General features: G+C 42.5%; 2 protein-coding genes across 2 annotated transcripts in view; one reads left to right on the top strand and one right to left on the bottom strand.

Annotated features, from left to right (window-relative positions):
• Positions 1-1500, top strand: part of MCUB (mitochondrial calcium uniporter dominant negative subunit beta) — a 55866-nt gene extending 54366 nt beyond the window's left edge. The window contains exon 8 of the mRNA XM_044428655.1: positions 1091-1500. Coding sequence (XP_044284590.1) covers positions 1091-1168 — 78 coding nt within the window. The 3' untranslated portion in view covers positions 1169-1500. The remainder of the gene's footprint in view (positions 1-1090) is intronic.
• CASP6 (caspase 6) lies at positions 1406-15166 on the bottom strand. The gene is made up of 8 exons (XM_044428656.1): positions 14996-15166; positions 11114-11155; positions 10179-10221; positions 7968-8117; positions 6879-6955; positions 6060-6235; positions 4450-4606; positions 1406-3185 (listed from the first exon to the last, which is right to left on the bottom strand). Exons 1-8 carry the CDS (start codon positions 15036-15038, stop codon positions 2947-2949), a joined length of 927 nt encoding a protein of 308 aa, XP_044284591.1. The 5' UTR covers positions 15039-15166; the 3' UTR covers positions 1406-2946.
• Positions 15167-15842: the final 676 nt, after the last annotated feature.

A 15842-nucleotide genomic window follows, 5' to 3' on the forward strand; every position in this document is an offset into this window, starting at 1 on the left:
TTGACCCTTGCCCATCTTAGTTGCCTAAAACAGAAAGTTCAGGCATATCTAATTGGGTCTTGACGGTAGTTTGTGCTTCCCATTAAGAGGGAATAGTTCCTAATTTCTGAATGAAGCAGTAGCGACTCTTACTAAAGAAGTCTACAGTTAACTGGGGCAATATTACCAGGTGTCATCCTGTATGTAATCTTGTTTATCATGTGTACAGCCTTTTTCAAAATGGCATATTAAGTGCATAGCTGCATCTTCATTCCACAGTTAAAACTTACTATTTGGATCTTTTCTAGTCAGGTTTTAGGACTAATTGCAGTGCAGAAAATGCTTTGGTTGCTCAGTGGGCTGACCTGCAGCAGGAGATGGACAGGGAAAGAGCTACCTTGCATTTTCTGGTAGTGTTCTCAGAGTTTTAATTTTCAAAATGTGCCCATAGGGCCTGAAAAGGTTGAAGACACCTAGTATAAACCATTTCTTAACAATCAGAGACTTGGGGTATTTATATTGGCAGATGAATGCATTTTACCAACATCCATACCTAATCTCATTTCCTCCAAGCTGTCCCTGGAATGTTTCATTATTTTTTTTAATTCCTGCTAGCACAAATATATAGGACCAACAAAAATAATTTCCCTAGCTCATGTTTGCCAGGGAGCACATCCAGAGAACTGGTGGAAGATGGCTACATGGAAGGATCCAATCTGTTGTTACTCTTCCAGCCCTTAAGCCATGTGTTTTCTTTCTCTCAGAGTTATTAACAGTCTCTGATATAGGAGAGGTGGAAAATAATGTAGGGAAGAGTCAGGACGCAGTTATATTTTTATCCCACCTTTCCTCCAAGAAGCCCAAAGCCGCATATGCTATCTCTAGGAGTTAGTGACTGGAAAACGTTACTCAAATCACTTAACAGTTGAGAGAGGACTAGAATCTAAGTCTCCATAATCCTAGTTCAGGACTCTGCTACAGCAGCCTTAGCATCAACAGAGTGCTGGAAGCTTGACGGATGCTAAGAGTATAGCAAAACATAGCACGCTATGTTAGAAGGCTGAAAGGAACTTTCCACAAGCTCACAATTTTCCCCCTTTCATACCAATAGGTGGAAGATGCCTTGAAACGGCTGAAGAACCCCTTGCAATTGCACCTACCAATCCAAGAAATAAATGGCAAACGTTGATTTTTTTACATACTGTAAATGCATTAGCCTTGTTGACTTGCCTCCAAAGATTAGAAACTGGACATTTTGGACTATTTTTAAGAGTTTGGAGTAAGGAACTCTATTATAATAAATATTGAGCTTAAAACAGTCTGGAAACTAGGACTTGTATCTCTTAACACAACTGAAAAATTAAATGAACCAATAGCAGTTATTCTTGAATTTCTAACCCATTCTTGAAGCAAAGGACAAAACCAGTTTTTAACTGTTTATTTTTTTTTATTCTATGGCTCCTCTATTTGAATGTAATTTTCATAATAAGGTAAATAAAAATACATAATTGTTTGGTTTGATTTTTCTGATCAAGGTTTTATACAAAAAGAAAAACATGTCTTGCAAAATATTTAACATACACATGCATGGACATTTTTTCCAGGCTGAAATGATTAGTGGACAAACAGTATACAAAATGTCTTGTACAAGACTCACGAGAGAACCCGTCTGCACTGACATGCTTTCCTTCAGCATCAGGTTGAACTATCAGGACCTCAGAAACTTCAAGCACAGCTTGGTAGCCTGGATACTGCATTCCCCAATCTGTGTAGAAATGGCTGGTGTTGCCTGCAATAATCAAACCAGCCTGAACAATTCACTGGAGCAATGTCAGTGAGGGTTGCACCACTCAGTCTTAATAGTATTCAGGTGATACTGGGCAAAAAGAGGCAGGGAGGTCAATCCAGCAGAAAGGATTAAGGTAGTGATCCCTGAAGATTATTGCAAATGTATAAGCAGAACTATCAAAACCATTTAAAAGCACCAAATTTCACTTACAAAATGTGCTATAAAGAGTAACTTAGTGTAAACAAACAGCAAAAATACGATCAGTTCTACCCTTCTACCCTTATTACTGAAATGTCAGCACTGACTTTTATTTTCTAAAACTCCCTGAGGCTAGTGTAATGTTGACTTCTAATCAATTTCAAATACAGTACATCAAAAAGTAGTTAATCCTGGAATGTTAAATTTCATATTTATTTTGAAATTAATTTCAAATTAATTTTGAAATTTTGAAATTAATTAATTTCATACACAGCCAGTGTAAAATATTTATTTGGAATTTCTACGTGCCGTGCTGTTGAGTTCCGAATTTTGAAACCTTTCGAAATGGATAGGAAAACCGTTCTTGCTGGCTGTCATTTTACTGCATGAGTCTTTCCATTTCATAACGTTACACCTGATTTGAGGATGCAGTCTTGCAGTGCTACATGTCATCTAGACTGCCATAGGGAGGCGTCACCCGCAACTCCAACCCCAGAATTGTACTGCAAGGTCAGAGGTGGGATTCTTTCTTTGGAATGTCCTTCCTCTACCCTCGCATCCAGCCTGGTTCTTTCTGCACTGGCTGCAGCTGCAAGGTTCAAAGAGAGAAGTGAGGTTCTGCCACAACACCATATAATCTGGCAGCACCTCAGCTGTGTCCTCATGATCCAAGGCAAAAATCTTAGCTGGTAGAAGCCCTCAATGGAATGCCCATGACACCTCCAAGTATGAAGAGTTGCAGGCAGCCACATTATATGGTGCTGCCTGTTGAACAAAATGTCAATGCTGGTGTGATATCAAGTAAATCAAACAGTGTACATTTTACAACACAGTCCTATACATGTCTACTTGCTCCCAGGTAAATGGGTACAGAATTGCGCTCTAATTCTCTCTATCTAGTATTTCAAGTATGTGGTGAGTTTGGTTTGATACGTCCTCTACAGCAAACACAAAAGTGGATCTGTTACTTCTGTCCTGTGCTACTTAGACTTTGGGCGGAAATGCAGCTTCTTAGTTAACATTGATGCAAAGCAAGGAACCTGCTTTTTTCCCAGAGCAAGTGGATCTCTGCATACATCCACTCTGCGGTGAGACACCTTTCTGTTAACCAATGTCAGTAGCTCTGTAAACTCCAGGGAACAGCCATGCTTTCTTAGCATCTCACAGAGATCTTGAATATACCAAGAACCATTTACTGTCTCACGGTGAGAATAGTACCCTATTGGAAAAGAAGAAAATACTGTTTTTGTAATGTTAAGAGAGAACCTTTTATCCCAAACTTAAATTCACTGTTCTTAACTTGCTGTGAGTCACCTAGGTGTTACTTAAATCAACTCATTGCTTTTGGAGAGGTGAAAATCCACCAGTGTAATCTTGTCAAGACTTTGGGGCAGAAGCCCAGGCCTCCAGTCAGCAAGATGGGCTCAAGAGCCTCCAAACACAGCAGGGCTGGCTTACCATGTTTGACGTACTAGTGCATTACCACTGGAAGAAGTTCTAAGACAATTGAGCCCAGCATCTTAGTAAAATTACATTACTGCACATCCTGTTCCAAAACGCATTTCATTTTTATATCGATCATGAGGGAAATTCATTCCCAGCACAGGAATGATTAAGGGATAGCTCACTCTTTCAAGAAGAGCAGATGGCAGCAAGGATCCTGCTCTCCAGAATAGCAAAAAGTGACAAAACTGGTAGGCAGAAAAAAAAAAAACAGCTGGCCCTTGGCAGACCTGAGGAGGGAAACCAGTTAATGGGCCCAGGGGAGGAGTGCTTGTGGCATCTTTCTGCAAGTTTGGTCTAAGTAAGACTTGGGTTGGGGAGAGAAACCCCTACACTGTATAATGACCTGGTTCACACATGACTGCTTCCAGTGGATTAATTTATCTGTGTGACTACTGCACTGTGCTTAGGTCGTGAAAGCCCAGATGACAGTGAGGAAGGCTTTGGGAGTACAAGTGGAGAGGTGAAGCTTTCCATATCACGGGGGAGCCTCCACACATCCTGCTGTGTCAACACACCTCTGCAGGTATTTGCATGAATGCTCAAGGGAGAGGCTAGTCAGCACACTATGGAGCAGGGATAACTGGCACTGGGTTCGCCTCAGTAGGAATGGTGCTAATTGTACGAGTTTCTCATATATGACACAGTCGTCTCTACTCTTCCTGCACAGGGACAACAGGTATATGAGCATCTTTACCTGCCCATGATCTTACTGATTAATTTCATGGAGGAAGCAGTTCCTTCATTCCAGCTTTTTACTCTCTCTTAGGAAGGTTTAATTTGCGATCCTCAAAAGCTTGATAACCAATGCTGATATTTACATACACGTATATCAAATACACTGTTAATCTTTGTGCAACAAGCCAATAATGCAAGTGTAGAAAAAACTAAAAGGAATTTGTCTCCTTATTTTGTAAGATAAATGCTTCCCTTCATGTTACCACCAAGTAAGTTTAGTGAAAACATAAAATGGATTTTACCTTCTGCTACAGAGTAACACATGAGAAAGTCAGCGCCAGCAGGTAATGTATACACCGCAGCGGCATCCACCGTGATCTCATTTATTTCTGACTCTTTTTTGCTGTCCACTGTATCATGAAAGAGGACTGGGTCATCATGCTTATCTCCTCGGCACGCCTGGCAGGGGAAAGTGCTCTTTGAAATGAAATATAGTAGTGGAACGCCATTCTAAAGCATAACCCTTTCTGATCAACCTGAAAAGGCCCTATTCATTCACATGCATTGAATATACCAAGGTTAATTACTTTTTGTTTATGCTTTGCTGAGCCTTAGCTTGGAAAATGCAGCACACACTGATTGTTAAAAGCCTGTTCTTACACCTCCTATCATGGAAATGCTTTGAAGCAAAAGGCAATGTTTAAAACAGTGAAAGTGGCACAATCTACTATGGCATTGCAATACACAACAGACAAGGCGCCTTTGATAACTGGCAACCATGAACAGGATGGATACGTTTGCACAGCACAGCATGACAACCTGCCCTGGCAATAAGCCATAGTGGGCTGGTTGTCATCCAAACAACCCATTGTGTGCCCAACAGACCATCAGATTAACCACTGGTAGTTTTCTTTAACCCTTCTCCCCTCCTGGCCCTCCAAGTTGTCTCCCTGCAACAAAATAAACCATTTCATTTCCTGGGAGAGGTTGCTCATGCTCTCAAAATCCTACTTTAAACATGAATTACCTTTGACAGCAGTCAAGGTAAACTACCCCTGGAAATGGAGTGGCCTGCAGCTTTGCATGCCCCCTAAGTGGTAGAATCTTGGAAACGAGTATAAATATGAGGGCACCCTTAGCTCAGATGACTCTAGAACCAACCAGCCTGGACACCTCCCTGCACAATAACCACCTATTCCCACAGTTGCACAAGTATTTACTAAAACTGGGGAAGGAATGCAAAAAAAAAGGCAACTATGGGCAGCCCCTCCAAGGAACCACTGGAGCACTTGGAAGGGACTGTCCACCGCTATCAAAATGGCTGCATCTTTAGTGTGCATCACCTGAGAGCTGCTTGGCCAGAGCAGTAAAGGGTTTTGCTCTTACCAAACTGCTCGGTAACTGGTGGTCACCTGGGTTCAGTCAACGCAACAGCCCACCACGGGCACAACAACTACTGCAACCCGTGGGTTGTCAGAACGCCTAGTAACCTCAATGAAGCTGTGATGGAGGAATTAATTTGCATTTCCTGAACACCACCATTCTTCTCTGCCTGCCCAACTGAGAGGGGGAACTGCACAACGCAGTAAGTAGATTGTTAGTTGTATTGTATTCTCAATTGTTCTGAGTCTGGTTTCTTTGAATTTCACCCGAAACCCCTGCCCCATGTACTGATTATTATATCATCTTGAACTGTATGCTTCATTTTAGTTTGGTTTGATTTATCCAGACTGTATCATTTGCCCTTGTGGTATGCAAACCAGAAGTAACTAGAGTGATGCTAATGTCTCAGCTCACCTGCAGTTTTTGCTCATTTTTAATCCTTTCCTCCTATTTCTAAAAAAGGCACAACTCTGTACTTTGTGCAAAAGTGATTTTGATCTCTTATTTCTCATATATTACATTATCTCACCTGAATTATAAAGATTTTTGGCTTCCCTACAAGACTCGGGCATTTGTCTCCTTTAAACATGCTGGTCAATGACTGTATCTTTATTTTAGCATCATAGGCGTAAACATGATCATCTTCTCCATGGCTCAAGAAAGCACACACAAAGCAGTCTGCATCGTCATGCTGCTCTGTGGCCACTGCAAGATAATGTTCCAATTTAATTAGTGACTTTCAAATCAATGGTTGGTCAAGTAGCATACATTTTTCTTGGCTAACTTTGGAGCTGGGCTCAGCACAAAGGAATCCCTGGGGTAAAGCACTGGGAATACTCTCCTCCTTAGTAACCACCTGCCTGCTATGGGAGCATCCCAGGATCTTTGGGACTCCTAACCTCCAATTTATTTGAGATTCATACCAAAGAAGTAATTGCCTCAAGAAAATTACACTACTACTGGACAGAGATTTTCTATGGGGCAATCCTATCCCTCAGAATTTTCCTATAACCCAATTAGTACATTCTGGCTTTCTGCTTTGGAACTGAAGTTCAAAAACAGTTTCATTCTAGTATTTCTGTTGGAACTCTCCAGCATAAGCCACCAACAGTAGCAAAGCATTTTATTTATTAAATATAAAGAATGTTGATTCAGCAATAGACTTGTCAATCTAGGTATTATGGAGCAGTTAATAAGAAGATATGCAACGGCTACAAGTTAGTGGTAAGAATTATTTCTTCACTTTCTTGGAAAGTTCTTTTGTATTAAGAATTGTATTAAGGAAAAGTAAACAAATTCAAACATTCACTAGAAATGGGTAGCAGAAATGACTCTAAAAATAACTTACCATTGTAAATGTTTTGTAACACTTCTTCTGCTTTAAGGTCATCAAAGCACTTCACTTCAAATCCAAGCTCAGTCAAACTATTCATAAAAAAACCAACTTCTTACTACTTGTTATTGTTTTATGAAACTTTGTTCCTCCTTGCTGAGAAGAGGAATAAACATCTAAACATGCAGCTTTAGAAACTGTATCAAGCACCAACAACTAACCAGTTTCCTATGACATGAATTCTGCAAAATGGTAAGGAAAGAACAGAATAAAAGTAATCACAAGATAAGCCAGTTTAAATTGGGTGGCCTTCTTGTACAGCAGCCTGAACTGCACAGCAGTTCAATAAAACAAAGAGCTCTCCATTTTGCAATACAATTATAAATGGGGGGTTATATCCCCTAACTCCCCATACTATGGTTCCAACCTGAATCAGGAACCTTGTGCAAACCCTAAACTAAAAATGGAGATAGAAGACATATCTGCTAGCTGTATCTTAAAAGTAGCATCTGTTTTTGCACTTAGGATAAAAGAATTCTGAGCCCAGCAAATTGTTTTAGGAACTGAATGGAGTCCATAATCCTTCTGCACAGACACCAAGCTTTTTTCATTTAGTGGCATAATTCAGGATAGTAGTATCATTTTGTTGTAGCTGTCAAACCATTCTGAATCAGAAAATCTTGCTAACCTACGGCAAACAGCCTGAGATAAAACTAGGAGATGAAGCTCTACCACCCTCTTGTTTCAGAGTAGTCAGAGTGCCTCACATACATATTCCATGATCCTCTCATTGTGCCCTATAATGCAGACCAGTTCTATTATCCCTGTAGTCCCAGAAAGAGAAAGACTACGAGATAATGGCTTGTCTAAGGCCAAGTGGCAAGTTCCTGGCTAAAGTGGCATTGCACTGAAGGATTCACAGCTGGAACTATACCCGTTTTCGCGGAGATACCAATCTTTCTCCCAATCTATCATGAGAAGTTCATCTTTAGCAAAAACAAAATACTTCAGCCCTTTTTTGATTTAGAAATGACAGGAAGTTGAACTGAGTTCCCCACACACACTGCACTAATGAAAACTAATTTTAAAGAACAAAGATCTCACATGCGTTTCAGGTTTTCTCTGTCAGCAGAAGTACCACGTCTGTCTGGTAATGTTAAGTGCCAAAAAAACCTCTCATGATTGAAGATCAGAGCAATTCCTCTTCTCTTGTGGCTCATTTTGTACTCCATTGCTGGATCAAAGAGCTGGATTCTTCAAAAATAATGCATTCAATTAACAAATATAATCTCTGATATATTCATATATCCCTTCTGATTCAGTTAGAACAAGTTGATAGCTAGGAATCAGAGAAGTGCACAAACAGTACTTCTGATGATTGTCAATAGATCTAAGCCTTATTACCAATTAAGAGGGTCACACATGGGGGTTAACTTCAGAAGCCTTGATTGTCTCCGAACTCAACGCTTAGACAACTCAAGTGCCCACTTAATGTGCTACTGTGAAGATCCAGAGTGCTACTTATTTACTACTTGAGGGCCAGGTCAATTGGTAACACTCAAAGTCTTTTTTAGCAGTCTCTTATTATTACCTTGATACTTTCTCTAAAAAGTGTATCCAGAACTCTATGCAGACACAAAATTGGGTTGTGCGACAGGGCAGGCACACACTCACAAGCCCTGTCCTCAGCGCCCTTAGAGGATCCCCTAAAGACTTTTGGGCATTCTACATGAGAGTCTAAAAAAGGGTATCAAGCATGTTTGGTTAAATACTCAATAAATGAAGTGGAACACACTTAGAAGCTCCATGTGAGAAGGAACCCCGCCTAATCCAACTTCAATCTCACTTGGTAGCAGAGACAGCAGCAATGAAATTTTATTTCCACCAGAGCTGGTAAATGTCCCGCTTGGTGTGGTTGCTGCAATGCAACAGCCCAAACTCTTGGATGACTCACTTTGACTAAGCTGCTGGAAATTTTGCAGTTAACATTACTCATATCTGTAATACGAGAACTGGCTTACATGGCAGTTCTGAAAGAGAGAAATGCGACCAGTGCACCATCTGGTCATATTATTATGAGTACCATTTAGCTTGCTGAGGGCATGGACTTTGTCATGATCCAGAAACAGTCCTAGTTGCCCAAGATACGGACATGGAGCTGCAACCTGCAGCTTTCGGGTCCATTCACCATAGTAGCCTTTCAGATCACTTGTCTGGGTTGGGCTTAGAAAGCACTGAGTTACAATAGATTTGGATCGTCCTAATTGGGTGGGGGTTTCTATTCCACCCCATGATCTTTGGCCTGTGAGTTGCCACAAAATCTGTCGTATCACTTATGCCTTTATCATCTACATGAAACTGCTGCTGGTGGTTGGGGATTTACCATTGGTATTTATTTATTTATTTATTTATTTATTTATTTATTTATTTATTAATTAAAACATTTTTATGCCGCCCCATTCGCCGAAGCCTCGGGGCGGCTTACAACAAAAAGTTAAAATAACATTTTAAAATATAAACAGTAAAATACAAATATATAATATAAAACATACAATATAAAATTTACACTGCAGTATCAATAGTTCTATTCTTGAGTTCTGTTTGTATGCTGATGGACTTTTAGCTGCAACTTAGCATTCTCTCGCCTGGATGTTGACTATTAACTGATGCTTATTAATTGTATAATTATATCATTTCTATGTAGACCTGTTTTAGATATTCTGGAAGATCTTCACTTCATAGCTCTTATTTGTTAATGTATTTTTGTAAGTCGCATAATATTTCTACATGAAAATATCTGACTTAAATACATTTAGTCTAGTAAAGAAATACAGTATAGATCATGGGTCCTCAAACTAACGCCCGAGGGTCAAATCCAGCCCGCCATGCCCTTTTAACTGGCACACCCCACAGGTTTTGCACTCGCTGGGCGAGGAGGTCGTTTTAGAAATGCTTGGAGAAAACTAGTGAGCAAGTCAGCAGCAGCTTGATTGTGGGAGTTTGTTTTTTCTCCTCACGAGCAAGCCAGCTCCTCGCCCCATGCCCCCCTCCCCGTCTCTGCCTTGCCTTGGCGGCCCACAGCTACTGCTGGCCCGTCAACTGGCCCCCTGTTCAAAAAGTCTGAGAACCCCTGGTATAGATGGAAGTCTAATCCTGCAGTAAAATCTGTTATAAATCTGTTTTGAGGGCTCCTAAAACATCTGTCTTTGTATTGTCAGAACCTTGGCACAGAATCTATAATCTCTGTGAATGACTGGAATATAGTCATTATGGTGACTGGCATAAGCCAGAAAACAACTTCTCAAGCATCTTCACCTGTTATCAATGGCATCTGCTTCTGTGAAGTTTTGCTGTCCATCTGTAACACAAAAATAATTTGGAACATCTTTGAGCCCTGCATACTTAAAGGTGCATTTGAATGTCAATAACAAAACAGCATATTTTCAAATATAAATTACATGCAATCAATATTTTTATAAAATATCTTGATCTAGGATAATTAAATAGAAATTTGCATTAGGACTTTAGTAGTAGCTTATGGGTTTGGAAGCTGCTCCTGAAACACTGCCCTCTAAATCTGTGATTAGTGATTTTTAAAAAGACATATTTGTTTTGAATAAATCACATGAACAGATAACTGTATACTGGCTTACAGCCTTAATTTCCCCCCTGCAATCCCAGTAAACAAACAGATCTGTATTTCAGCTTTTAAAAAACCCACTCTTCCATGTCATCAAAATCTTCAAACTAAGTCTGAAGCAGTATTGCTCAATCAAAAATAAAAAATAACCACTTTAATGATTATATTCTTCCTGGCATCCATTCACACATCATCTATTTTCTGTTCCATAGATAAGTATCTACAGATGCTTGGATACAACCACGTGCAAGCCACATGCTACTCTATGTGGCTCAGGAATGAAGTTTTGAGCCAGCCCATACCCCGAAGGAACAAAAGGACATCTTCAAACCTCTTCTACAAGCATGTATAGAACAACATTATAAGGACATAATAAATCGCCTCTACAAATCTAACGTGATTCTTGGTTAATTCCCTGGGGTTATTCAAACAATCCAGCATCTTTTAATGGAAAGAACATTCCATCTACCTAGATCAGATCCATCTCTAGATCTTTGCACCTCTCCCCATATTCCTGAGAGAAGGGCTTGTTCCTCCTACAAATTGCCTTGATCTGTTGCTACTTAGAAAGGTTCATCTCCAATTATATTTATAGCAAATGGTAATTTACCTTTGAATTGGAACTCATTCCTGCAGTCCACATGGATATCTCCTACAGGAGAAAGCAATAATCAGTATCTCGTTCATAGCAACAAAAGCATTACTTGAAACAATTCCTTTTCAGCTTTTGTAAACAATTGTGTTGGTCCAGAGTGTCTAATCTCTCTCCCATCCACGTTTGTTATTATATTTACCCCACACCAGAAACAGGAAAACACTGATACATACAAATGTCAGCTTTACAACTATTAGATAACGTAGTGTTTCCTCAGTGCTCATTAAACTGATTCAGAACGGGCTGCCATGTGGTGCATGTGGTCCACAGTCTCTTCATCCTCTCTGTGTTCCTGCCCATCCTGACCTTCACAAATAGCATCCTCCTCCTTTTCTGATTGACAAGTGAACATAAAGCAGTTTAGAAGAAATGGTGATTAACGTGATCACAATTTCCAACCTGATGCAGCACATTACTATTGCTACTGGCAAGTGCCTGCACAGCCATAGGATTTTTTTGGAGTTCCAGCTCCAGCCCTGGAAATTTGCTTCAAGGTTAATTAGTGCTTGTACTCTGAATGTGGTGCACCTTCCTTCTAGCCCTTGCAGCAAGCACAGGAAGAACCGCGCTGACTGCAGCTCCGAGGGCACAAGAGGGCGCTCTGAGAAGTTATTTTGGGGGCCAGGAAGAGACATGCTCCCCCAGAATATGCAGGATCCTTGCAGTGGCTCACACTCTTTTCTGCCTGCTTCAAGCTCAAGCACTAGATGGACACACTCAGCTATCCAAGGGTTTGCATAGAGAGGGAAAGCAGAGGGGATCTTTGCCTCCATGTTCCTCCAATGCATATAGGATGCCCATATTCCTCCAAGTTCAGTGTGTTATGGACAGCTTCTTTGGATTGCACCCTAACTGTGGTCATTGATATATTTTAAGTTCGCTCTTCACTTCCCCTTCTTTCCTTGCGAATCTTTTGTAGGATTCTAGGTTTAGCGGGACTATTGTTGTTTTATAGCTATTTACTTTTTGGTCAGTAATATTGACTTGGATGCTGAACGAAAACACCCAGAAGACACTCTGTTCTGTTCACCTCCTCATGCCCCATGCAGTCCTCAATCCTCTGATGTTTTGGAGAGAATACAATGGACTATTGTGGAGAGGAAAGGACCCTCCCTCCACAAATCTTAGGGTTCAGCCCAGTATTTCCAGTAACACTTCATAACTGATCACAATACACCATATTAAGGTACGCATAATCAGCAAATGAGTTATAACTTTGTATAGTCTATATTTTTTATTATTTTTAGATCCCATCTCTTTTCTACTGATGAACTCAAGGTAGCCCCATGTGGTTCCCACGTGATCTCTCCTCCAAGCACTGACCAGCACAGAAACCCTTAGCTTAGCAAGACAATTGACTCATGTGCATTCAGACCATGCCCTGGAACTTTCCTCGATATTTTTAAGCTGAATGACATGGGAAACAGCCAGTTTCCCATAAGGAAATGCTTTCACTTTTAAGTACATTTTCTGCTAACACAGAGTTGGCCCTGGCCAGATACTGTTCCTTCTTTTTAATCCCTTTTTTTTCTTGAATGGTTTCCCACCTCAGTAGGAAGCCTACACCAAGGAAGGCACAAGAGGTGCCTCTCCCACCGTCACGTGTACCAGACTTGCAGGTGTCCCTGAGAAGTGGAAAAGCCTTTTTTTCTGGTATGCACCCTCTACAAATGCAACAAACTGGGTGTGCACACTATATAGGCGAGGTCTACAGGGATCTGAGAAACTGCTGTGGACACCACCACAAAATGCCTAAACAGTAGATTATTGCTTCAACATCTGCCTGTCACATCTGCCTATCCATCTTAGGCCGTGTCTACTACAACATCCCTTTAATATTTGTTATCCAGCAAATTACTAGCGGTGCACTGCAGCAAATGCTATGCAGCTATCTTTGAAACATGTTTTGGCAATGTTTAGAAGCTGCTCCTTTTTTGGAGGTTATCACATACAAATGTTGTATTCAAAGAGTCTAACATTCACTGATGTACCCATGCTTTTGAATTACTTATCCGTTTCCTGAAAATTAAGAATTGAAAGTCAAAATGCATTCTCTTGTCCCTTTTGACAGCTAAAATACCATTTCACCAAACTGGGAGGATCAGCACTCATTTTCTAAAATGCAATGGAGGACCTTACAATGCTTTTGCTGTATAAATCTATGGCATATAGATGCCAGATAGTACTTATCTGTGTATCTGTTAACTTCTGTTAAAGACTATGTATAAAGCCGTACGCATTTTGGATAAATCCACGTAAGTATATTTTTTAAAAACAGGAACAACTGAAAACAAACAAATGTTGGTGTTCTGAGGGTATGATGTTAGGCCCTTAACCAGGAATGCTCCCAAATGCAGCCCTGGAATTAAAGTGTAAACACTCTGTGAGAGCCCCAAATCCTGAAACATCTGGGTGGGGGGGGGCATTGCTGTTGCCATCCAGCTATGTGTACAGCTGAGGTAGGAAATCAGGACTTAGCCCAATTCACTGCACTGAAATACTGCAGAAGTGTGATTACCAAGTAGGAATATTGTGCCCTTTTTTCCTGAATTTTGCGCAAGTGCAGAATGTTGCTGTGATGCAGGACTGTGGGGAGAGGGGCGCATTCTGTTGCATGCAGCTGGGCGCACTGTGTGTCTGTCCCAGGAGATAAGCGCTGCTGCCGTAACGATTTTTGCGGTGGCCCTGAATCCCACCACTTTGTTCACTTAGACGTTTGAGGTGACAGCTCCCTGCACTGTGGAACACTGGTTATCCTGGCTCTGATGGAAGTTGTAGTCCAAAACAACGGGAGGTCACCAGATTGGATTGCTGCAATCACTAGCTAGCTGCCGCATGGGTACTTCTGTTATTGCCAAACAAAAAGCCTTGACAAAGGGACGCCTTTGCGGTCTGTTCGACCCGGGTCCCGTCAAAACTTGGCGTGCGCAGAGCTCGGCAGCATCGCTCAATACGCAGCGTTCTCGGGGACCGATGCCAAACGAGCCCAGCGGCTACAACGCCCTGGAAAAGACTGCGCCGCGGCCGCCGCTTTGCTCCGGCTACTACGTGAGCGGAACAGACGGGCCAATACCGGAAGAGACTCGGCAAGGCGAGAAGACAGCGGCCGCCCGTTGGGAGGAGCTGCAGACACAAAGCGAGAAGAACAAAGGTCGGGCGTGTGAACAGAGGCTGCACTGCTCGCTCTGGCCTGCAGGGAAGACGGCCGTTGGCTTCCATTCCCCCCGGTTTAACAATGGATGTTCCCGGTTCCTTTTTGCTTGCACCAGATCCCAGAAAGACCTTTCTCCCCTTCGCGTGCTTAACATGCATTTTCATAGCGCGCAGTGCCGTTGGTCGAAGGGAATCCCGGTGTGTTTGTGCATATGCGTATGAAACAGACGCTTAAACCACTTCCACCTGAAAGCTTTGAGCTTATTTCGTGTAAAAGGCATACGGAGAAAGCAATCTGCGTGTGCTCAGAGAAAATCTTGGCATGAATCTGACTCAAGTTGAACTTGCGGGTTCCCTTTTCCAGCAAGACACCTCTTCGCCCACAAGCAGCACCCATTTTTCTGCAGTCTTGAAGCGACCCGCGCACGCGCAGCCTTCTAGTTAACGGCTGCCTTTTGGCCCGAAGTCTGTCTCGCTGCCGTGGCGAAGGGACCGTCACCCAGTGCTGGGGGGCGGGGGGGCGCCCAGTCCTCCGAGGACCAGACAGAGAAGCAGAGCAAGGCAGGGGCCAAATCCTCCCCCCCGCTCGGCCCCACTCGTTCTGCCTCAAAGCCGCTCGGTTCCGCCACGCGCAAAAGTACAGCCCTTTAAACAAGCTTCCTCGGCGCGCTGCGACGCCCTTACCAGAGGTGTTCTTGGCGTTGCGCTGCTGCTTGAGGCTCGCCATGCCTGTCGCTTTCGGCTCGGCGACCTGTTGCTGATAGGCGACTAGTTCACCTCGGTGCGGCTGCCGTTGCTAGAGTCAATGTTTCTCCTTCTCGGACTTCCTGGAGGCAAACGAGGCGGCCAACCTCCCTCGGCTGCCCGCCCTTCTCTCCTCCTCCGCACTTGCTCATCCACCCACCCGTACGGCCTCCGCATGGCTGGAGCAAGCGTCTCAAGGTGCGGCGTGGCCGGGGCTTTTGTCTGCGAGGCCAGGTGTGGCAGACCTTGGCTACGTTGGACGAGCCAGCCGTGTGCAGGGAATGCTCCTTGCTTAGGAACGGACGAAGGGCAGTCGGCGGGACTTGCTCCCCAAATTTAGGAGCGTTTAACCCTCCCCAAGAGTGGTGCTAGGCATTAGAGAGCTCCGGGGACTTAGGTGCATAGGGCAAAAAGAACTGTATAATTGCATACGCTAATTATAGACTCAAAGTGTGTGCACACGCGCGTCTTTGAAAGCCCCTGTTTCTTAAGGAAAATCCACTTGTATAGGGAAAAGCACTAGGCCACTCAGGTATGACCTAAATCATGGCTGATGAATATACAGTAGAGGTGACAAATAGATTTAAGGTATTAGATCTGATAGAGTGCCTGAAGAACTATGGATGGAGGTTCGCAACATTGTGCAAGAGGTAGCAACTAAAACCATCCCAAAGAAAAAGAAATGCAAGAAAGCAAACTGGCTGTCTGAGGAAGCTTACAAGTAGTTGAGGACAGAAGGGAAGTGAAAGGCAAGGGAGAAAGATACACCCAATTGAATGCAGAATTC

This window comes from Varanus komodoensis, unplaced genomic scaffold (genome assembly GCF_004798865.1).
Source record: "Varanus komodoensis strain SLA01 unplaced genomic scaffold, ASM479886v1 scaffold2, whole genome shotgun sequence".
Taxonomy (NCBI): domain Eukaryota; kingdom Metazoa; phylum Chordata; class Lepidosauria; order Squamata; family Varanidae; genus Varanus; species Varanus komodoensis.